Source organism: Bos grunniens, chromosome 3, assembly GCF_055505025.1.
Source record: "Bos grunniens cultivar Pamir isolate PY7600 chromosome 3, Bosgru_T2T1.0, whole genome shotgun sequence".
Classification (NCBI taxonomy): Eukaryota; Metazoa; Chordata; class Mammalia; order Artiodactyla; family Bovidae; genus Bos; species Bos grunniens.
In genome coordinates, this window is record NC_141167.1 from 112,554,078 (window position 1) to 112,577,557 (window position 23,480).

Here is a 23,480-nt window from a genome sequence, read left to right on the forward strand (position 1 = left end):
CTGAAAGTGAAAAAAAATCCAGTTATTTCACAATACAAACTGGGTCTGGAAATACTATTGGAAGCACTGAGACTAGCCTTTCTAGGCAAGTGGGTGCTGGGGAGAAAGCACGAGATAACCTGGGAGATTGAACTGTCTCCAGTTTTATTAACAGGGTTAAAAAGATGGTGGTTCTGGTCCTGCATGGGGTACATTACTGGGGTTCCCTGTACCTGGGAGGTGGCTGATATTATTAATCACTGACATTGGAAACCTTTGATGGCTATTCTATAGGCTGTGAATTCCATATCTGGTCAAGATACTAAGGATTCCTCTTTCTAAGCAGTGAAGCTGGGGAAGGGCCCTACTTTTCACCAAAATTGAAGACCTAACCTTTGCCACTCTGGTACGGGCCCTTACTTCCAGGAACAGCTTCACCTGCACGGAAAGCACACACTTCTTCAGCGCTGACCCTTCCTTGGAGAGTGTCCACTGCCACGTCTTGAGCCCTTTGCATCTCTGTTGGAGACTCAAACTTCCAGGGTTCCGCGGGGGCCTGTGGTCGGCCTGCCCCAACCCTGCTGCCTCAGGCCCATGAGCTGGTAAGGAGTTGAAAGGATTATTACTGAGGACCCTGGCTTTTGTCTGGATGCTCCCTTCCTTAATCAAGATTCACCAGAGCACCAGGAATCCCCGAGACACATAAGAGAATGGGGACTTTTGGCTGGGCGTGGACTGGGGCACTCTGGCTTTGCTCGGGGGTTCCTTCTGTTACCTTATTAGTTCTATTTTATATGCAGAAGTTGAGGCTTGACGAAATTAAGAAACTTGCCCACGTGCTCCAAGTTAGGAGCTGTGCCTTTGGAGTCCAGTCTGCTCCACTCTGTTGTCCTTCAGCCTCCTGACCTCCCTCGGTCACTGTAGGTTGACTTCTTTGGGAAATCCTGTCACCTCAACATTCTCCTCCCTGCTAAAGAATTAGACTAGTTCCCTTGGGCCCCAAGGTGCATGGGCCTCTTCTTTGGGTCTCCATTTCTTCATTCTGTGAATTAAGGATATGTGAAGTCCAGATGGGCTTCCATCCTAGGGGTTAGGGTGGAGGGCAGTTCAGAGCATAGATGCATGGGACACACACACACCAATCAGATTTAACGTCGGACCTCTCCTCTGTAATCCAGTGGTTTCGTTACAGAGCTAAAAGTGAAAGCCCCCAATATCATCCTCAGAGAGAGAAGAGGGATGGAACTTATTCCAGTTTGATGCCTGATTTCTGTTAATCCTGAAGCTTCATTTGTTGACATCCTGACTTAGGTTTCAAGCTTTAGGTGGGGAGAAACTACAGAGTTATCTGTAATTCTGGCACCAGAAGTCACGTTTCCCATTCTTTGGGCCCTTTTGAGGTCTGTGAAATGGGCTACCATCATGTTGAACACAGTTCACAGTAAACCTGCTGGATAGTCAGCCGGGGCTGTGGCAGCTAGGGCAAGCCTAACACTGTGTCAAATTACACACTTGCTGCCCAGCACGGGGGTGTGGGGGTGCTCTGCGCAGAGCCGGTAGTACCCTAAGCCTACCTCCCTTTATCCTTCCCCAGCTCTCCTGCCAGCTATCCCCCATACAACTGGTCATGGGCACCGCCAAGGCCCTGAGTGCAGCCCAGGGCCTGGCACGTGATAGGCACCCAGTACATGAGCACTCAGATGCATGCAGGGACTTGGGTACCTGAAACGATGAATCTGCACATTTCATGTAGTCTTGGTGCTGAGTCACTTGCTGACCTGTGATGTGGGAAAGAGGATGAAGAAAGGCAAGTGTTTGGGTGAAGAAGGGAAGTGTATCCTAAGGCTCTCTTAAGACCTAAAGAATGACATATTGGAATGGTCACAGTGCAGGGGACAAAGATGATTCTGTTCTCATCTTTGGTCAGGTTAGAATGGATGACCAAAGGGAATGAGATTAAGTCTCAAAAATTTTTTTCATCAGAGAGGAGAAAAATCCCCAAACAAGTCAGGTACAGAGTCTGGGAGTCTCCTACCCTGTGACTTTTAATCACAGGGTTGGGTGAGAAGGTATCAGGATTGGAAGCCAGAGGATGTTGAGAATGCGGAGAGACCTTGCCCTGCTGGAGAAGTGTGCAAAGGTGTTTTGAAGTATTACTATTCTAAGTAAGTGGAGAATTGCACACAATACTAATGATTTTGTAACAATACTTTTGTTTGCACTCACTCCAAGGGCTACATAGACTTCTCACAAACCCAGACTTTTATAATGGGGGTCAATCTCTTTGGGTTCAAAGCTATTATGACCCAACTTCATGAACCTAACTGGTTTCTTGGCGTACTCTAAGGCAGGAATGCCTGATTATGTTGGATACTGGTGATACCCTACAATCCTTGTGCAGTGCTATGAACTCCAGGATATGTGAAACCCCTGGGGACGAGAGCCTTGCCTGCTTGGGGTTAGGGACTCGACAGGCCAACGCATTTTTACACTTGGAGGTTTCCTGGGAGAAGGGCCTCTCTCCCCCGCCATCCAAACTCCCGGGCGCCCTCGTCGTCCCCCCCTCCCCCACTCCCCTAGGGCAGGGTTCCCTTTGTAATTAATCTCAACGCTCAAACCAGAGGGGAGGAAAAAAAGTGTTAATGAGAGAGCATCCCAGACTGACTGGGCGGTCGCCGCTCGCAGCTAGAACACCAAGTAATTAAATTATTTTGGGAAGCGGGGGGGGGGGGGGGGGGGGATATGGTGGTGACAGTGTCAGAAAAACTCCTGTATGAATGGCAAGAAGGGAGCGTTTCTCGCCAGTAATTAAAATCAAGGATGACTTTCTCTTCTCGCAGCCCTCGGGGGGTAAAACTCAATCTTTCCACGTCCCAGATTCCACTGGATTTCGTGTAGCCGGGTCTGTGGCACGAAGAATTGAACATCGCCATCCCCGAGGGTCTGGGGGCTAGGTCTCCCGCAGGCGGGTAGAGGGAAACAGCCTCAGGAGGGGATGCGGGCTGGGCCCAGGCCAGGAATCGAGGCATCTCCCAGACCACCGTCCTGGGCCGGGGTCACAGCCCCGCTGCCGATTCCCAGGATCCTGGGGGGCCGCCGGGCATCTGGATGCGAAAGGCTGGGGGGGAGGCGGCGACTCGGGGAAGAGCGGGGCCGCAGACAATGGACGCGGCGGCGGGCGGGCCGGCGGCTGCGGGAACAGCCGGGAGGCGGCACCCGGGAGCGCGCGCTCCCCCGCCCCCTGCACCCCCTCGGCTCCCGTCCCCTCCCCCTCTGCCCCCTCCCCCTCCTCCGCGGGCTCCCGATCTGATTCCTGATCCCTGATTCCTTGATCCTTGGTCCCGCCATGGGAGCTTGAGCGCCCCCCATTCCCCTCTGGCCCCCTGCCCCCGGGGCCCTGAGGGGGAAGAGACAGCGGTCTGGGACGGAAAGGGGGCGACCGGACTCAGGAGCCCCCCTCTACACCCCCTCAACGTCCGCGCTGCCCGTCTACGAGCGCGGAGTTCGGAGCGACCCGAACGCTGCGGATACAAAGGCGCCGGGCCGAGCCGGGCGCCGGCCGAGCCCACCCGGCAGTTCGCAGCGGCGGGTGAGTGCCGGGCCGCGGGGGCGCGAGCAAAGTTTGAAAAAAAAAAAAGAAACAGAAAGAGGGACAATCATGCAAGGGGCCAGGGGGTGCCCAGCCGCGGAGCGAGCGGGGTGGCTTATGGGGAAAGGGGGCGTGGGGTAACCCCCTTCCGGTCCATCCCCCCACTGCACAGCGGAGTGCCCCCCAACTTTGGGGAGAGGAAGGGGCGCTTGGGGAGGGGGTGGAGCCCGGGCCTGGAGAGCCGGGGACTTTCCTGGGCCCGGGGCCGGGGGCGGGGGCCTCAGTGTTCCCAGGGGAGCCGATTGGAGCTGGAGACTCTGGAGTGTGTGTGTTGGAGGTGGAGGCAGAGGCAGTGCAAGGATCGCTGTCTGGAGGTACTGGAAGGCGAGGATGTTTAGGGGTGCATACCCACCTCAGGAGTGTGGGGAGGACCCCGGGCAGGTATGCGTTCAGGGCGTGAGGTGGAGTCCCGGGAGCCGCCCGAGGAGAGTGGCGGGGGCGTGTGTGCGGCTCGAGGATGGGGCTGGAGGCTGGAGACCCCGGCACTGTATTCCGGGGCCCAGAGGACAGGCGCCGGCATCCTTCTCTCCACTTGTCTTTACCCGTCTAAGGGGCTGTGGGCTCTGCATCGGTGAGTTTTAGAGGCTTGGTGAAGCATCAGTGTGCGTGATTCTTTTGTTTTTGTGTATGTGTGCGCCTTGACATGCTGCGTGTCCCTGCAGGTGGGCCCCTGGATTTGGAGATGAAGGTGTTTATCTGTGCCTGAGTGTGTGTGCACGCAAGGAGCAGCTGATCATGCATGTGTGGTGTGTTAGGATATGTATTTATGGGTATACTCTGGGGAAGGGGTGTGTGTCTCCTGTGTGTGAACTGGGGAGGGGTTTATGGGAAAGAGGTTCTGAGGAAGGTGGGTGTGTAAGAGCAGAATAGGGTGTACTGGGTAGGTGTGTGCACACCTGTGTACTAGAAAGAGATGTGAGTGAATCTGTGTTCTCTTGTATACCACCTGTGTTGATAGATAAGTGCCACCGTGTGCCTGCTTTAGGTGGTGTGTGTATTTCTGAGTGTGTGTTGGGGGTACTGCCACTTGCCTCTGCAGGCGGATTTTCTTGGCAGGGAGCCCAAAGGGAGGGCTGTCTGGAGGGGTTCTGAGGCTTCTTGGATGCCCTGCCCTGGTTTTGAGGGTAGTGCCTTAAGTATCTGAGACCCCTGAGGTACCTGTTTTGGGAAATAGGCTTTTCTAGATAAAGGTTGTGTGTGTGGTGGGGAATACGGAATAGGGATTTGGGTTGTAGTCCAAGGGGAGTCTGAGGGATTGGAGAAGTCAGGGGAAAGAATCAGAGGGATATCCTCTTATTCCCCCTTGTAGGTTGGGTTCTTGTACTTGGAGAGGCCACATTCTTGGCTTCTTAGCCCATGTTCAGCCCCCCTCAGGCCCCACTTGTCCTATAAAGCCACCTTGGAGTTTGCTGCTTCAGAGCCCACTCAACTCTGCCCTGCCTCTGGGATCCTACAGTTTCTGAGGAGTCTGGGGATTCTGGTATGGGATAGAGGCGTGGGAAGGAGCACGCCTGGAGGGATGAGACCTGGTCCGGACATCTTCGGTTCTCTGTTGCACGGGGTTCAGAAGGTGGCATGGGAGGTCTGGGGAGAGCAGAGGGGGATGTTTTTTCAGGAGTTTGTACAGATTTATCTCACAGTTTCCCCCTTTTTACTGATGAGAAGCATGATTGGGATGGAGATGCGATCTGGGGCCAGGTCTGAGGGTGATGGATAGGGGGCTCAACTTGCCAGGAGGGCGGTTGTCCCTATGTCGAGGAAGGGGCAAGCACCCATTGAGGGCTGTTTTCTCTCTGTTATTATTTCTCTTTTGGGATGAAGGGGAAGGGCGGGCATGCATGCCTTGTTTGCATATCTCACACTCAGTCATTTCCCTCTTCGTGCCAGAGGAACTGGTCGAGGCATCCAGCTTTAGAAGCTGAGACTGTGAATGCACAGGCCCATTAGGGTCTCTGGGTAATTCCCTAATGGGAGTCCTTAAGGGGCATGTGCAGTTGGAATGTTTGCATTTTAGCCCCCAGGGCTCCCCACCTTTCTTAAGTCCCCGTGATAAGAGCAGTAGGAGTTAGATAATATTGGGACTAGAGGTAGGGCAGAGAAGGAAAAGACTGGATTAAAGAAATGCACGATTGCCCCAAACCTGACACCTGTCCATTGGGTAAGGTCCCCAGGGGCGAGGGCGGCACTTGAATCTGGACAGTGTGCTCTGGGGTGCCTTGTTTGCTTCTGTCCTCTGATTGAATGCGTGATATATTATACTGGTGTGTTTGGGGGGTGGGGAGCTCTTCCAAGGAGGAGGACTTGTGGTCAGACCTTAGGAAAGGCCGCCTTTGAAAGTACTTCATACTGAAACTAGTGGTCAAGTTGGCCCCTCCTCCCCCATTGTCTTGCTCCTCCCCTCTCTCTCCCTAATTCTTCTGGGGGCTGACCTCTCTGGTATGCCCCCCTCGGCTCCTTCTGCTTCTTCAAGATCCGAGGAAGGGTACCCTTCCCTGGCTCTAGAGCAGGACAGACTTTTATTTGCTCATTTGGTTTCCAAGACCCCTTCCAGTCAAGAAAGCATGACCTTGACTTATATAGAAGCTTCCAGCAGAACAGGGAAGACATCTGGGACCCCCACCCCCATCCCCTGAGTTTGCGAATCTCCAGTCTTCTTTGCTGTTTTTCACCTGAGCATCTCACACTGTGAGGCCAAAATGAAGAGTCCAGCAGAGTTGGCTGGAATTAGGACTTAGAAGTGTTATGACATTGAGCAAGTTCTTAAACACATTCCTTAGCCTCTTAGATGTCTTAAGACACCATCTTCCCACCCCAGATTGGGCCTCCTTCCCTGGGTGTCAGCTAGCTGTTAAATTCTGGTTTTGCCACTTCCTAGATCTGAGACCTTGGGTAGCCTAGATAACTTTTGAAGCCTCACCTGTAAAACGGAGTTAATAATAGGCCCTTCCTCGTAGGTTTATGAGGATTGTGCGTGTGTGCTAAGTCACTTCAGTCATGTCCGACTTTTTGGGATCCCACGGACTGTAGCCCACCGGGCTCCTCTGTCCATGGGGGTTCTCTAGGCAAGAATACTGGAGTGGGTTGCCATGCCCTCCTCCAGGGGATCTTCCCCACCCAGAGAAGGAACCTGTGGCTCCTGCAACTGCTGCGCTGCGGGCGGATTCTTTACCACTGAGCCACCAGGGAAGCCCATTTATGAGGATTAAATGAAGTAATAGAGAGCACTTTGCACAGTGCCTGGCACTTGGGACGCCCTACCAAGTGATAACTGGAACGGTTCAGGTTCTGATGGATGATTAGTAAGGGAGTGGGCTCTGGGTTGGGGGGCAGAACTAGACTTTGGTCCTGCACTTCTGGCAGACCATGTTGGCCACTGCCTGCTCTCTGCCAGGTGCTGTGTGAAGTACAGGCATGGAAAGGTGAAGAAGATGGGCTTTCACAGGGGAGACGTGCATAAACATGCCGCTTCACTGTAACCCCGTGCGTAGTATACGGAGGTGTGTTGAGGAGGCTACCAGAGCATGGAGCAAAAGTGCTTGGTCCAGCTGTGGGTGGCAGGGAGACTTCCCAGAGGAGATGTGCCCTTCACTGGAAGTTTTTGTCATTGTTCTTTCGCCCAGTTGTGTCTGACTCTTTGTGACCCCATGGACTATGGCACGCCAGGCTTATCTGTCCCTCACCATCTCCTGGAGTTTGCCCACATTCATGTTCTTTGCATCAGTGATGCCATCCAGCTATATTATCCTCTGATGCCCTCTTCTCCTTCTGCCTTCAACCTTTCCCAGCATCAGAGACTTTTCCAATGAGTCGTCTGTTCACATCAGATGACCAAAATACTGGAGCTTCAGCTTCAGCATCAGTCCTTCCAGTGAATATTCGGGGTTGATCTCCCTGAAGACTGGTTTGATCTCCTTGCTGTCCAAGGGACTTTCAGGAGTCTTCTCCAGCACCACAGTTTGAAGGCACCAATTCTTTGGCATTCTGCCTTCTTTATGGTCCAACTGTTACAACTGTACATAACTGTACGTGACCACTGGAAATTTTTTAACAGGTGAAATTCACAAAACATAAAATTAGCCAGTTTATTGATTTATTTTGGCTGCACATGCAACCTGTGGGATCTTAGTTCCCCCATCAGGGACTGAACGTGCACCCTCAGCAGTGAAAGCATGGAGTCCTAACCACTGGACCACCGGGGGATTCCCTAAAGTCAGCTGTTTTGAAGTGAACAGTGGCACTTCGTACACCTATAGTGTTGTGCAACCACTGCCTCTTTCTGAAAACACTTTCATTATCCCCAAAGGAAACCTGTACGCATTAAGAGGTTGCTGCCCGTTCCCTTTCTCCCAGCCCTTGGCAAATACCAGTCTGCATTCTATCTCTATGGATTTACCTATTCACGGTATTTCATGTAAATGGAATGGTGCAATGTGTGACCCTTTGTGTCTGACTTCCTTCACTTAACATAATTTTTTCATGGCTCATCCACATTAGAGCATCATAACTCCACTCCTTTTTGTGGTTGAATGATATTCCACTGTGTGGATCAAACTTTGTTATTCAGTGGTTAAGTCATGCCCGACTCTTTGCAACTCTGTGGACTGCAGCATGCCAGACTTCCCTGTCCTTCACTATCTCCCAGAGTTTGCTCAAACTCATGTCCATCGAGTCGTTGATGCTATCCAACCGTCTCATCCTCTATTGGCTTCTTCTCCTCCTGCCCTCAATCTTTCCCAGCATCAGGGTCATTTCCACTGAGCTGGCTCTTAAAGTCAGGTGGCCAAAGTACTGGGGCTTCATCTTCAGCATCAGTCCTTCCAGTGAAGATTCAGGGTTAGCCCTGAGGGTCCACCTTAGCTGGATTTAAAGGATGAGTTAGGCAAGCAGGGAGGGACTTGGGAGGGCGCTGCAGGTAGAGACTGAGCATGAGGAAGAAGGAGCAGGGGTGTCAGGGAGCGGCGGGTGTTACTGGATCCTGAAGTATTAACTGGGGGGTTGGCCTCAGTTTTCCTGCCTATGAGACGAAGCCTTGTGTGGTGGGTGGAGTTGGACGTATTAGGGAGAGGAGAGGCTGGGATGTTAATGGGTGTTCTCAGAGTCTGGGTCGCAGATGGGACTTTTTAAAACTTGCTTTCTTTCCTCCTTCCTGGGCAGCTCCCTCCTTTATGCATCTGCCGTCTTCCCTGTGGGTACCCATCTTCTTGTTTTACTGGGCACTGACTTCCCTTCTCTCTGAATTGACCTGAAATTTCTCTCACACTCTCCAGGTGGGTAACCCTGTTCATGGGGAGATTTTGATAGCAGAGATGAAGGAAAAGGCCTGGGAGTAAATCCTACTCACACCCATTCCCCAGAAGCCTTCCCTTTTTTTAATCCTGTCTTTTGCTGATCTGGCTTGGGCAGCCTTCTGTCACCTTCTCTCCTGTGTTCTGGAGGGAAATGAGGTGGGTCAGGAAGAATCCCTCCATCCTTCTCTCCACCCTGCTTGGTACAGAGTAGAGGCCTGGTATGGCCTCTACTTAATTTCCAAGAGCACTTTGGAAATTAGGTGTTGCCGTGCCTGTCTGATGCCCCTGGCAAGGCTGGTAATTACAGACACGACAGCTGGGAACGGGCTTGGGAGAAGCGGCTTAGAATCAGCAGAGCTGAGGATATCCTGGTAATCAGGGTGGGGCAGTGAGAGGGGAGAGTGGGAAGAAGCTGGGGGCTTGAGTGGGGCGTGAGGGTTGGGGGCCCCTTCTACTGCTCCACGCACCGCTGGGCTTAGCACCTGCAGGAGAGAAGGAGGTGATTAGAGCGAGGCCCTGCCTCACTCTAAATGTGGAAGCAGGGAAGGGAAGAGAGAGGCTGGGGGATCCAGGAGCCTCCGAGGAAAGAGGCAGAGTGTGGGATGAGGGGTTTTGGCTGATCTCTCAGACCTGGGTGTGGTCTAGGTTAGAGAGCAGCCGTCATATAGGGGCTGAGGCCAACACAGTAGCCAAAGTGTTGGTTCCGTCTTATTCTGGGTGGGGTCTTACTTCTCACAGTGAGGTTTTGGGAACAGGGAGTGAGTGAAAGGAACTGGCTGCTCACCCTCTATTGGAGAAAGAGGTGGGAAACCAACATTTTATTGAGCATCTATTTCGTGCTTGATTCTGTGATACTCTGTGTACATTATTTTGTTGAATCCTCAACCTTCTGAAGTTGTCACCATTATCCCCATTTTGCAGGTGAGAAAACTGAGGTTTAGAGAGGGCCAGGGTCTCATCTAAGATTATGTAGCTCCTCAGAGGCTGTGCCAGGTCTGTCTGATGTCATTTCTCTTCCATTCCCTAAAGCGCTCTTTCCGCCTTTCCATCCTCTCGTTTCATGTGTTCAGGTTTGTTCATTATTACCTTTATTCTTGAACTTGAATAGTTTCCCGGTCTCCTGAAAAGCAGACATGAGTCCAGATGTCAGCCTGAGATGTAAAAGAAGTCTGTCCTTAGAGAGGGTGTCAGTCTGCTGGAAGAATGGGGGTCTCCCGGGTGGAGCAGCTTGCCGACACAGCCTGGGGCAGGCCTGCCGCCTGGACAGAACGTCCTCGGGGGCTGGCCTCTTCCTCTCTGCTGGGTCACTTAGCACGTGGGGGCTCCAGCACCGTGACCCATGGAGTCTTGTTTGGAAGGGCCTGGCTCTCCCTGGAGAGTTTTCTAGCAACTCCCTAACAGTATCCCTCAGACCCCAGAGAGTTTCACCAGAGAGTTCCTGGCTCCCCCACTCTGGCTAGTTGAGGGGGTGTGTCTGTGTGGGGAGTCTGGGGAGTGGGGGTGCGCAGAAGCAGGTGCTGAGCCCGAGGAGGTGTGACTGCAGTGACTTAAAAAGCAACCGAGTATGAACAGAAACACTTATTTTGTCACCTGCTTTACTCCAGGATTGGGGTGGCAGATACAAGGGTTGGGGCATGTTGAGGCTCCTCCGAAAGAGTGAAAACCTCAGGTTGTGGGTTTGTCAAGATGGAGGAGGTTGGTTGGTGCTTGGGCCCTCCAGCTGGCGTGGTTTTCCTAGTCAGGAACTGGCTGATTTACCAGGTCAGAGGCCCTGGAATGAAGCAGGAGGAAAAGATTTTCAGAACGGGGAGACCCGGGTCCGCCACCCCTGTCCCTAGTCACACTGCGTCTCGCATCCTGTTGCTTTTGCCACGCAAACCAGCCGTTGTTGCCTGTGTCCCCACGCCACAGCTCTTCCCATCCACGTGCAGACCTAAGGGTGGCTGACTTCTCATCTTGAGAAACTGCTTTCTATTCCTGCTGACCCCACCCCGAGATGGCGGCTGGGTGAGCAGGCTTTGTAGGTCTCAGGGTTAGGGGAGGTTGGGGCCCGCCTCAGAGAGCAGGCTGAGAAGAGGGTGAGGCATGGCCTCTGGGTCAACCCAGCTTGTCTGCCCGCCATGGTCCACCTTCTCCTGGCCCTGAGGACAACTCACGGGGCCTGCTTTCCTGCCTGACTCTTCCACAGCTTCCCTGGTGGGCACACAGGGGTTGGGCCTTTGCTCCAGCTGAGGGAGGAAGAAATTCAGAGCCTGGCAGGTGGGAATTAGGGGGCTGCTCATGGGTGAGAATTAAACAGAGGACCCAGCCACCTAGAAGCCCTGGTTCCCTTCTTGCCAGCTCAGCATCCGACTCCCTTCTGGCCTGCCCCTGGGAGAGATGCCAAAGGGATTACTCACCCTTTCTGCTCCATGCTCCATCCTCCCACCCAGGGTTCCCTTCCAGATGGACTGGGAATGGGTCTGGGGGAGTCAGGGAATGGACCGCTGTGGTGTGTGTGCAACATGCGTGTACTTGTGTGCAGTGTGTTGGGAGCAGGGCTTTGAGCGCCGGGGTGGGGGTGGGGGTGCTGGTGAGAAAGCGGAGCAGGTCTCTACAGAACCTGCCTGGCCAGGGCGGGTGGAGCTGGGTGGGGCAGTCAGGAGCCATTCCAGGTTTCCGAGGGGGAATACGAGTGTGGGGGTGCACGTGCGTGTATCTGTGTTCAAGTGTGTTTGTGGACTTGGAGGGTACTCAGCCTCCCCCTTGCTTGAGATAGAGGGAAGTGAGGGAAGTAGATGGAGAAAGGCCTGCCTCTGGCTCCCCCAGCTCCTTTCAGCTAGAACGCCAGCTCAGGTATCCTGGCCAGGAGCCCAGTCTGAGGCTCCCCTGCCCCTCTCCCCGGCAGGCTCCTTGCACCGGGGTCTGGTGGTGAACAGCCGCATGGGCTGTCTGGGTGACCCAAGCATGGGCCTTCCCCTGCTACTCAGCCCAGGGAGGAGAGGGATCGTGCCCCCTGCCCCAGGGCTCTCAGGATGGTGAGCTCATGTCTGGGGCTGCCCTGGGAGAGTGCTGGGTTTATAGGGCGGGGGTGGGGCTCGGTGCCAGCTTTTAGACTCCTGGGTCCAGCTCTTTCTTACCCCTCGGCCCACTGAGATCCAACTGTTCTCTCTGGCCCCCTGGACCGTATTGTCACTTAAGGACATTGGTGTTTTTTTTCAGGGTACAGGAATGAGGGTGGTGGGTGAAACCCCCTTTTGGTCTAGGGCTTGGGGCTGGTCCTGGCCCACTCTGTGCCTCAGCTGTTTTTGTGGTAGAGAGAACCCAGCATGGGCCTTCTGGATGGAGGGCTTGTCCCCGATGCATGGCTAGATGGGAATGAAGAGGAAACGTGGAGATCCTCAGGCAGGAGTGGTTGCTGGGTGGGGAGGGGAAGGGGCAAGGGGTAAGGGGTTCTTCAGTCTCAACTATCTCAACAAGCTGAGGCCTGTCCAGTCTCTGTCCCTATGTCACTGGAGAGAAGAAGGGACAGGGCAGGAGCCAGTGAATTCTCTCCTGTCCTGGCCATCTTCTAGTCTTGGCTGTTTCAAGAGCCAGAGTCTGGAAGGAGTGCCAGGGAGAGACCTGGTCTCACTCTGAGAGGAGCACGCCTGAGTCACAGTGTCCGTGAGGTCTTTCTAACAAGGAGGCCAGAAAGGCCTGCCTCAGATGCAGTACCAGGCCAAGTGCCTTTTTTTCTCTTGGCCCTACCTTTTCATCTGTGAAACTTGGGGTCGCACCTTGGAAGGCCTCTTCTGTGTTAGTGTTGGAGCCTACCAAGAGTTGCGTGGGTCAGCCCACTGTTCCTCCTGTGGTGGGTGGGGTGAGCATGGGGAATGATGTGGGTGCAGTCAGAGGCCCTGGCACTTCCCTCTCCTCTGTGGGAGTGTGTTAGGGGCTGCCTCCCCCAATCCCAACACCAGACACTTCCTGTGTCCACCAGTGTCTGAGAGGGAGGCCTGGATTGAGCATGCCCGTGAGACTCGGAGCGATGTGGCAAGGGGAGGACCAAGCTGGACAGTCAGCTGTGACTTGGAATCTGCCCTGCCTCCCACTAGCTGATGTCTTGGCAAGGGGCTCCGTCTCTGTGGACAGACATCTAGCTCCTTGGATACTGGGCTGGGAGGCAGGCATTCTAGAGGGTGGGCATCCAGCATTTTGGGTGGAACTCACATTGATACCCTTGGACACTGAGGCTGTGGTGGGTGACGCTTAGGGAGCCATGAGGCTGGCGGCCCACATGGCCACACCTCTCACGGGTTTTAGTGGGGAAGGGGGTGCACAGGTACATGCAATAAGATCTAGGTTCTTGTGTAGGAATCAGACACTTTTTAAAAAAATTGAAGTATAGTTGATCTACACTGTTGTGTTAGTGTCAGATGTATAGCACAGTGATTCAGTCTTCTTGAAGGCTACAGGAACCAGAGACCTTTCGTGGGCAAGGGTCCACAGACTCCTCTGCAGGAGAGGTCTGAAGGGGTGATCACATCCATTTCCTTGCATTCAAGCAGGACCACCCTTCCCCTGTCCTGGGCTGAGGAGAGAAAGGCCATTTGTTTAAAAGATGGTCCGATCAGAGTGCTGCCCCTGTCAGGGGAGAACTTCTGGCTTCCTGTCCTCTTTCTCTTCCTCTTGCCTGCTCCAGCTGGAAGTTCATTCTGAACTCCTCTGCGAGTGCTTTCCGTGGTAGCACTGGTCTGGAACTCCCGGCCCTGTCTTCTGAGTGCATGTCTGTTCTGTCCTTCCCCACCGTATTCTCTGCCTGGTTGCCCTGCCCCCGCGGTGCTTTCCCCAGCCCTATCCGGGTGGTCCTCACTGCCCCCTTTCCCCACTCCTGACAGGGGCTGGGACTGGTGGTGTGGTGGCCTAGAGCAGTGGGGAGAAGTGGGGACCAGAGCCTCCCGCCTTCTGGTCCTCAGCCCGCGCCTGGCCAGAGGCTGCTGGGTCTGTGTCCAAGGTCTCATCCACCTAGGCTGCTCCTCCGGGTGGGGCAGTGGGGAAGGGTCTAGTCTTGGTCTGCCTTTTGGCCAACACCAAGCCCTCCCATGCCTCCCAGTCTACCCAGGGCCTTACTCCCTCTGCCTGTTGCCAGGTTCTGAGTGTATTTTTTCCAAAGGCCTCTGATTGTTTCCTGAAGAAACCTGATCCCAGAGCTTATACAAAAGCTGGGGCCGCCAGAGGAGAAACCCCATTCTCTCCCGCTCTGTTCCTATCCCCCCACCTCCATAACCTCTCTCGCTTTGGATGCTGGGTATGGGTTCCAGGACCTGGCTGCCATCACCTAGGCAACAGGGGGCTTTGGTTGCCATGGTGATCAATGTGGGAGAAGCTGGGCAGCGGGGACAAAAGCCCCCACATTTCTCCCCCCTGGTCCTCACCCCAATCCTCATGGGATGGTACTGAGACACATTCCATTAATTTTATTTCTGAAAGGCCTTTGGAGGGGAGAAGGGTCTCCTTTTTGTGACAGACTTTCTCTTCCTTTGCTCACTCCTCTCTGGCCTGTTTTTAACCCCAGATAATCCACGGTTGGCTTGAGCAGGGGACCGAGTCTCTGTGTTCTTGTGCCTGAGGTGGGGTTGGGGGCATGGTGAAAAGCAACGGAACACATTCCCTTTTACAGCCTCCCACCCTTTAAACCAGGGCCCTCCCTGCCCTGGACGAAGTCCCGACTTCCCTCCCGGTCCGTCATGCCTCCCATATTTCCACTTGTTGATCCCATCCAGTGATCCCCTCCCCCACCCTCTTCCCTGGGAATGCTGCCCACCCGGGAGACCCTCCAAACCCCTGATTCCTGGGTCCGATTAAACAAGGGGAACTTCTGCCCTTCTCGTTTCTCACATTAAGTCCCTCCCCATAGCCTCTCCAGTGTTTGGGTTAGATTCCTGGGGTGCTCCATGAGACAGCAGGCAAAGGTCTCAGAAACTGGGTTCATTTTTGGCCTCTCTGTTTGGTAGGGGAGGGAGCAGCATGTCTGGGTGCTTTCCGAGTACCTTGAGCTGGGTTGGTAGGGGTGGGAGAAGCAGGCCAGGGGAGCCAGGTTTATGTTGGGCCTTTAATCAGCAGCTGAGAGGAAGGTAGGGAGCTCTAGGCTGGAACAGTTTAGAACAAAGGGTTGGGAGGGGACTGGCACCCTGTCTGGTTTGAAATTTATCTGTAGGGGAAGCACAATGGCATCAGCTTCCCTCCTGGCTGTGTTTGAAGTGGTGGTTCTGATCTGCTGTGTGTGTGTGAGTATTTGTGTGTGTGACTTTAGTTGTACAAGCAGCAAGATTTATTTATACCACCTTTTTCCCAAGTCTCAGAGGAAGTGTCTGGGGATTGGAGCAGGAGTGACCCTGAAGTCAGAGTGTATTAATTGCTTAACTTATTACTTGCTGAGCAGTTTGTTAAAGTACTTCTTTTATCCCCAGTATACTTAACAACAACCCCATGAGGTATTGATGTAAAACATCATTTCCCCTGTTTTACCAATGAGGCTACCAGGCTGCCAAGCACAGCAAAGTTAAGTAACTTGCGCATGAGCACACAGCTCCTCCGTGGGAGAGTTAGGTTTTAAACTCAGATACTTGGGTGCAAATCCCAGGCTCTTTTTGCTCTTGACTCCTCTGGCAGATGTGAGAATTCAGAGAGTCTGGGTTATTGTGTCTCTGTCTAGACTTGAGTCCATGGCAGTCCTTTTCCTCTTTATTTCTCCACTTCTCTCACCCTGTCACCCACGTGTTCTCTTTGAACCTCCTGGTGAAATTGAGTTTGTAGGTGGAAGACCACAAAGAATGGGCTGAACCACAACAGGAGAGATACAGGTGATGTGTCTGAACTCTATCAGGGACGAGACCAGTAGAATGGGTTCTTGGGAGATGGGGTAGAGGAGTCCAACATAATTTGCAGATAAGAAGGTGAATAGGGCCTTGTTTGTGGCAAAGGTTTCTAGAAGGGTTTAGGGTGGGTGGGTTGAGATATTGTCTCCGTTGCCTGCGTGTGTCTTTGTCACATACTTGTCTTGATATGGGGCTGTGGACAAACGTCACCTGGCCATGGAGTGTCTCCACGTACCTCTGTGAGGAAGATAAACGAATGAGGTAGCATCTATTTCCTCTCCCTGCAGTGTTTGCAGTTTCCCTGAGAGTCAGGCGCTATCAGTTACTAGCCGTGTGCCAGTGGAAAGGTGGTGGATACAGGTCCATACCAATCATGGTTCTTATTCTGAAGTTACTGATGGTTCAGTTCGGTTGGAGAAAAGTTAACAACTACATAAAGCAAATTCATTTCAGTTCTTAGCATAATTGACCTTGTGGCAGCACTTGACCTGGCTGATTTTGTTCCTACCTTGAAACAGTAATTCTTGGCTGCATGAGAGCCCACTCTTCTGGTCTCCTTGCTCCTCTGGCCTCATGGCCTCACCCCTTTGCCTGTTCTGTGTCCTCGGACATGTTTACATGTTGGAGTTCTAAGGGACCCCCTATTTAACCCTCTCACTGGGTGATCCCATTCATTCCCTTGACCTTGCACACCATCCATACCTCCAGCTCAGACTCTTTTCTGAGTCTAGCTCCTCTGACACTCAGCTGCCTGTTTAACTGCCTGTCTCACAGCCATGAACTCAGCATGCCGGAAACCAAACTCACCAATTCCTCCCCAGCCTTCCCACCTGATAATGGCACTGACACCTTCTCTCATGCTCAGGCCAGAGATCTTGATGCTCCCCTCCCCCTCCGCCAGTCCAATTAAGTCCTGCTGGTCCTGCCCAACATGTGTCATGAATGTGACCATTTCACACCTCCTCTGCTGCTCTGCCCCATCACTGCAGTTACCTCCTTCCTCGTCTCCCTACTTCTGCCTTCCCTTCTTTCCAGTCTCTGTCTGGAGAGCTAAAACCCTTCGCAGGCTTCCCACTGAATTAATCCAGCTCTTCCCCCAACCCGGGGCTTCCCCCGTGGCTCAGCAGTGAAGAATCCGCCTGCACTGCAGGAGTCACAGGAGACGCGAGTTTGATCCCTGAATCGGGAAGATGCCCTGGAGGAGGGCATGGCAACCCACTCCAGTATTCTTGCCTGGCGGCTTCCATGGACAGAGGAGCCTGGTGGGCTATAGTCCATGGGGTCGAAAAGAGTCTGACGTGACTGAGCAACTTAGCATGCATGCACACTTTCCCCGACCCATGGGGTTTGCAATACCCCTACCCCTGGCCACCTCTGCAGCCTCACTTTCCATTAGCCTCTCCCTTCCTCACACCCAGTTGGCTCCACTGAGCCACCCAACTCTCTGCTGCCTTTGGCCTTCCTGTGGGTGGCTGTCTGCTCTGCAGGCTTTCCCCTCCACTCTACCTGCTTAGCCCCTGTGCTCCTTCAGGCTTGGTTGGTGTTTCCTCAGATTTTCCAGAACCACTCAGTTTAAAGGAGCCCTGCTCCCCAGGCTTGTCTGTCATTCTGTCCTCATCCTTCTCCTTTCATCACTGATGTAGTTAGTTGTTTATATGCCCCTGTTTACATGCACCAACCCTGCCGGGCCGTGAATCCGGGGTTTCTTCCCCACTGTACTCAAGGCTTGGCAGGGGATATGGTTTCTAGATGGGGCCTAAACAAGAGGTGATGACTCAGTGAGTGAAGGTGGGAAATAACTGCTCAGTGCCCAGGGATGTACCACTGGGTGCTGGGGGTGAAGGGGCCTTTTGTGAAGGGGTCAGGGCTGGGTTGTGAGGTGGTAAGCAGGGTTGAGTGAGAGTTAGGGAGGACGGGAGAAGGAGAGGTCCTTTCCTCTGCTGAACTGGAAGGTGGAAATGTAGAAGAAAGACGCTGCCCCTTGATCCACAGCCGTCAGACAAGCTCCTGACATTGCCTGGTTCAGGATGTCAGGTTTTTAGAGAACGGTTTCTGCTTACCTTCCCCTCCTGCCCCTCACCACGTGATTTGTAGTTTACATTCTTCACCCTGGCCATGTGAGCACATTTGTGCATGCGCACAAGTTAGGCCACTCACAGACACACACACACACACACACACACAGCCTTAAGGGGAGCAGCCAGCTTAACCTCACAGTAACTGTGGGTATGTTTGACATACATGCAGGGGAGACAACGCCAAGAGAAGCAGCCGTAGGCAGCCCCCTGTGGGCACTCAGACATTAAGAATGGGAGGAGATGAGAGGCCTGGGGTAGCCTCTGGACTGAAGCTAGCTGCCTCCTGCTGTGGTCTACGCTGGGCCAGCCAGTTGGCCTGGCCAGAACCCACGTTCTCCAGTTCCTGGCTGAGAATAGGAAAGTGCTGCCCAGCTCTCCCCTGCAGGGGGTCCAGAGTTGGGTCATTCTGGGTGGCCTTTGCTGTCATCTTCCCCCACCCTGGGGCACAGTCTGGGGCTGCTCTTTCTAGGAGGCAGGGCAGGAGGAACTGGGCTCACTGGAGAGAGCAGGAGCCTGGGGGGGGGTGCATTCTCAGGTGGGAGCGAGGCTCCCCTGAGCTTCCTGCGGCTGCTTCCTGGGCACGGCTTCCCTCTCTGCTCTGACCCCACAGAGAGCTCCAGCCCCACCCTGACCAGCTGCTTCTTTTCCTCAGGAGCGCCGCTTGATTTTCTCTGAGACAAGCCCACCTGTCCAGCAAAATAGAGTCCCTCAGGGTGACGGTTGATTTCCTGAAGGTGCCCCTTGGCCTGAAGAAGCCGGTGCTGAAGGAGGTGGCAGGGGGGCCCCCCAGAAGGCCCCAGCCTGTGGCCCTGGAGCGCTACAAGGCGCGGCGTTCGGACGCCATGGACACCGAGTCCCAGTACTCGGGCTACTCCTACAAGTCTGGCCACTCCCGCAGCTCCCGCAAGCACAGGTGTGTGTGCATGAGGGCTGACGCAGGTCGGGGAGCGGGGTGGGAGCACCACAGGGCTGGCGGGCTGAAGCTGGCCGCTGAGAAGCACGGGTCCTCCCCTTGACCTTCCGTGCCCTTTCCCCTGGCCTTCTGCTGCAGGGACCGCCGGGACCGACACCGCTCTAAGAGCCGAGACGGAAGCCGGGGGGACAAGTCGGTGACGATCCAGGCTCCAGGGGAGCCCCTGCTGGACAATGAGTCCACGAGAGGGGATGAGCGGGTGAGCGTCATGGGCTGAGGTCTGGACCAGGTGTTTCCACTCGGATCCCTCGAGAAGCTGGAGGTCCATCCAAAAGGGGAAGGGACTGGCAACCTGGCCTCTTTCGACAGAGAGAGGAGGGCATTTTGGGTCATACTTCTGTTAAGGGTCCCAAGGTAGGACCTCGTCTCAGTAGAATTCTGTAGAATCTTGGTAGAATTCAGAGATCCCTTTGGAAGCAGCAGCCTCCGTCATCTTTTATGACTCATGTGACCCGGGCTGTGTAATGGGAATTGCCTCTTCTCTGGGCTCACGCCAACCAGTTAGGGCACTGGGAATCTGGAGTGGGAGGACGGTGGTGGGTGGGGGCTGGAGGTGTGGCAGCCCAGTTTCCCTTGGGCACTCTGGTGCCCTCTGGTGTCGGACTGTAGAATAGCACCCGCTAGTCAGAGGGAGGAGTTGATGGAGAAAGGGGAGGAAGTGAGCTTGGGGAGATGGGAGGGGGTTTTCTGCTGGTTGTTCTTGCTCCGGCCTCTCTGGCCCACTGTGTGCCCCTGGCAGGGAGGGCAGGAGGCAGCGCCCAGTGCTAGAAGAGGGAAGAGGCAGGATTTGGGGTGACTGAGGTGGTCCATGCCTCCTTGGGAGCATCTTAGGGAGCTGGGGACCTCATGAGACATCTCTATGACCGACCCTGGGGATTCCTGGGGCTTGGAAGCAGATCAGTACCTGAGGAAAATGATCTTTCTCCCTCTTTCCCAATCCCGTCTTCTCCCAGAGACCTGGCCTCCTGAGTTCTTGAAGTGAGCCTGATCAACTCTTCTGTTGTTGGGGGGTGTGCCCAGGCTCTCGAAACTTGGAGCACATGTGTAGGTCTAGTGGCTGTGGTTACTCACGGGTTCCCTGAGCTGAGACAGGCAGTGCCTCCACTTTCCGCCTTCTGTTCAGACTCCGCTTTCCTTGGGGAAATGCCCATGTGGTGGGCATTCAGATGGGCCAGAAGAGCCAGCCAGGCAGACCAGAGACCCAGAGTGGCCCTGAGTCTGCACCATGTCTTGCATGCCCTGCACTAGTCTCTCACCTTCCCCATCCCTTCTCAATGTCCTCTTCTCTCCCCCATGCTGCCTTGGTCAGGTCACTCCCTTAACCAGATACTCGAGTACCTCTCCGTACTCCGAGGATAGGTACTTATGGCCTACTCTGGCCTTGGGCTTCCCAGGTAGAACCCCAGTGGTAAAGAACCCACCTGCCAATGCAGGAGATGTAAGAGACTCAGGTTTGATCCCTAGGTTGGGAAGATTCCCTGGAGGAGGGCATGGCAACCCATTCCAGCATTCTTGCCTGGAGAACCCCATGGACAGAGGAGCCTGATGGGCTACAGTCCACAGGGTCGCAAAGAGCTGGACATGGCTGAAGCGACTTAGCACAGCACAGCATGGTTCATCCTGGCCTTGCAAGTGGGTTGCTCGAGCCTGCCTGCTTTGCCTGGGAGTCTGACCTCAGATCCCATTCTCTGACTGAGCAGCTCCCTGGCGTCTCTCTTGGACCCCCTGTTCTGAGGGTGTATGTGCAGGTTTTTCCTGGTTGGCTGACGGCAAGAAGCTCCCCGAAGGCCCAGGTCTCAGATGTGCCATCCCTGCAGAGGCCAGACTTGGGCATGCAGGGAAAGTGTTAGTCTCTCAGTTGGGTCCGACTCTTTGTGACTCCATGGACTGTAGCCCGCCAGGCTCCTCTGACAGTGGAGCTCAGTAAATACTTGGATGGCTGCGTGTGTGTTGATTACCCTCTTTTCTCCTCTCCCTGCTTTGCTCTCTGTCTTCTTCCCACTCACCTCTTCTCCCATGTCCCTGCCTCCTCCTCTTCTTCCCCATCACCACGGCCGCTCCGGCTGTAGGATGACAACTGGGGGGAGACGACCACAGTGGTAACCGGCACCTCGGAGCACAGCATCTCCCACGATGACCTCACGCGAATCGCCAAGGACATGGAAGACAGCGTCCCTCTGGACTGCTCCCGGCACCTGGGTGTGGCGGCGGGGGCTACGCTGGCCCTGCTCTCTTTCCTCACGCCTCTGGCTTTCCTGCTGCTGCCCCCACTGCTGTGGCGGGAGGAGCTGGAGCCGTGCGGGACGGCCTGCGAAGGCCTCTTCATCTCCGTGGCCTTCAAGCTGCTCATCCTGCTGCTGGGCAGCTGGGCCCTGTTCTTCCGCCGGCCCAAGGCCTCTCTGCCCCGCGTCTTCGTGCTGCGCGCCCTGCTCATGGTGCTCGTCTTCCTGCTCGTCGTGTCCTACTGGCTCTTCTACGGTGTTCGCATTCTGGACGCCCGCGAGCGCAGCTACCAGGGCGTGGTGCAGTTTGCCGTGTCCCTGGTGGATGCCCTGCTCTTTGTGCACTACCTGGCCGTGGTCCTGCTGGAGCTGCGCCAGCTCCAGCCGCAGTTCACGCTCAAGGTCGTGCGCTCCACCGACGGGGCCAGCCGCTTCTACAACGTGGGCCATCTCAGGTGCCGGCGCGTGGGGACAGGCAGCCCGGCCTGGGGCGGGGGCGGAGGGGGCTGCAGGGCGCAGGGCGGCGGGGTGTGATGGCGGGCCGGAGGTGGCGCGCTCGGAGGGCTGGGTGGGCAGTTGTGTGCTCTGCACATTCTAGGTTTTCAGCAGTGTTTGCTGCTTGATGGTGGGAGCATGCTGAGGGTCCTGGAGCAGATAGGGTGGGAGTTAGGAGCTGGGAGTGAATAGATGAACAGAGATTGGGGATCTTATAGAGGGATGGACCAAAGACGAGATAGGTGTGATTCTCTGGAATCACCACGTTTCTAGCTCTTGGAGGCACAGTCTTTTGAGGGCACTCAGTGAGCAGTCACTGAGATGAGCTGGCCAGAGGAAGGGCCCCCCCCAGGGAAAAGATGACGAGGAAGGTTCTTCGGCCCCCCAGACTTGTGGGCAGGAGGCCCCCCTGGCCACCCAGATTGTCATCAATCCTGCAGGGAATCTTGAGGGGAATGCTGGAGGGGAGGAGGTGACCCCTGACTGGGGATCCTGGCCCCCTGCCCTTTCTCCCCTGGGCTTCAGCACAGCAGGGAAGGAGTAGCAGGCCCAGCCCTGGGGAAGGCTTAGGGGCCTGGTGAGTAGACCGCAGGCCCTGAGCCAGGCTTCTTGGAAGCAGCTTGTCCCGGCCCTCTGTCTTCTCCTGCCCTGCTGACCTGCCCTGCTGTGTCCCTCCCCTGCACCCCTTGTCTGTCTTCTCTGCCTCTCCCTCCTGCCGTCTCCCCCACAGCATCCAGCGTGTGGCAGTGTGGATCCTGGAGAAGTATTACCATGACTTCCCTGTCTACAACCCTGCCCTCCTCAACCTGCCCAAGTCCGTCCTGGCCAAGAAAGTGTCTGGCTTCAAGGTGTATTCCCTCGGAGAGGGTGAGCGGCCCTGCTCCTTGGCCTCCTGGTCTCCTCCCAAGCAGGACTCCCAAGTTCCTGCCTCCCGTTCCTCTTTCTCCCATCTTCCCGTGCTTTCTCCTTCCTCGGACTGTGTCCCAGCCCCTCCTGTTCTGTCCTCTCCCTCCACACCAGGTGGCTGGTTTTAGCTGCTGAGTCTGCTGTCTTTCCCTTTATGCTACGGTGTGTCCCTTGCTCTGGTTCCGCTGTGTCTGCTCCTCAGCCCTCGCTCTCGGAGGCCCGAACCTCCCGCCCTGGGGAGGAGCCCGTGCGGGACTCCTGCTCTCTGGTGCCCTCCTGGCGGCCTTCCTGTGGGCCTCGCCCAGACGTTGTGGCCAGGAGGGATGGGAAAGGGCGGTGTTTCTGGGGGTGGACACGGCTTCCTCTGGACATGTCGGGGGGCTGGCCCCAGCCTTCCTGGAGTGGGAATCAAGGCGGCACTCTGAAGGGACCAGCCTCTCTCTCTCCTGCTTCTGCGCAGAAAACAGTACCAACAACTCCACGGGTCAGTCCCGAGCTGTGATCGCAGCGGCGGCCCGCAGGCGGGACAACAGCCACAATGAGTACTACTACGAGGAGGCCGAGCATGAGCGGAGGGTGCGCAAGCGGAGGGCCAGGTGGGTCTTGGGGAGGAGTGGGGCTGGGGGGCTGCTGGGGAGGCTGGGGAGAGGAGGACCACCTAGCTTCTGTAACCGATGATGATGTGGATGTGATGTGTGCGTTGGTTTTCTGTTGCTGCCTTAACAAGTCACCATGAACTGGGCGCTGTGAAACAACTCACACTTATTGTCTTGCAGTCCTGAGAGTCAGGCGCAGGTGAGCTGAACCCTCCTCCACTCAGGGTTCACGGGCTGAAATCGAGAACAAATCTAGTTTTAGCCCGAGTCCCCTTCCAAGCTCACTGGTTGCTGGCAGAATCAATTCCTGGTCACCTGGACCCATAGGCAGTTTTCCTTGAGGCCAGCAAGACCAGGTCTCTGACTTCTGCCACCAGCTGGAGAGTAATCTCCTTATTTTAAAGTCAGCCAACTTGGCACTTTCATTACCTCTGCAAAACATACCAAGATTATTG

General features: G+C 55.0%; 1 protein-coding gene and 1 long non-coding RNA gene across 3 annotated transcripts in view; one reads left to right on the forward strand and one right to left on the reverse strand.

Annotated features, from left to right (window-relative positions):
- Positions 1 to 405: 405 nt before the first annotated feature.
- Positions 406 to 23,480, forward strand: part of VANGL2 (VANGL planar cell polarity protein 2) — a 30,822-nt gene continuing 7,747 nt past the window's right edge. The window contains exons 1-6 of one of the 2 annotated variants that reach the window (XM_086393588.1): positions 406 to 581; positions 18,486 to 18,746; positions 18,885 to 19,005; positions 20,876 to 21,483; positions 22,254 to 22,390; positions 22,890 to 23,025. In XM_086393588.1, coding sequence (XP_086249714.1) covers positions 18,676 to 18,746; positions 18,885 to 19,005; positions 20,876 to 21,483; positions 22,254 to 22,390; positions 22,890 to 23,025 — 1,073 coding nt within the window. In that variant the 5' untranslated portion in view covers positions 406 to 581; positions 18,486 to 18,675. Of the gene's footprint in view, positions 582 to 3,250; positions 3,569 to 18,485; positions 18,747 to 18,884; positions 19,006 to 20,875; positions 21,484 to 22,253; positions 22,391 to 22,889; positions 23,026 to 23,480 lie in introns of those variants that run through there. The other variant, XM_086393587.1, reaches the window with a different exon arrangement.
- On the reverse strand, positions 10,495 to 11,467 carry LOC147376859 (uncharacterized). The gene is made up of 2 exons (XR_015161252.1): positions 11,316 to 11,467; positions 10,495 to 10,687 (listed from the first exon to the last, which is right to left on the reverse strand). It is a non-coding gene; the product is annotated as an uncharacterized LOC147376859 (long non-coding RNA).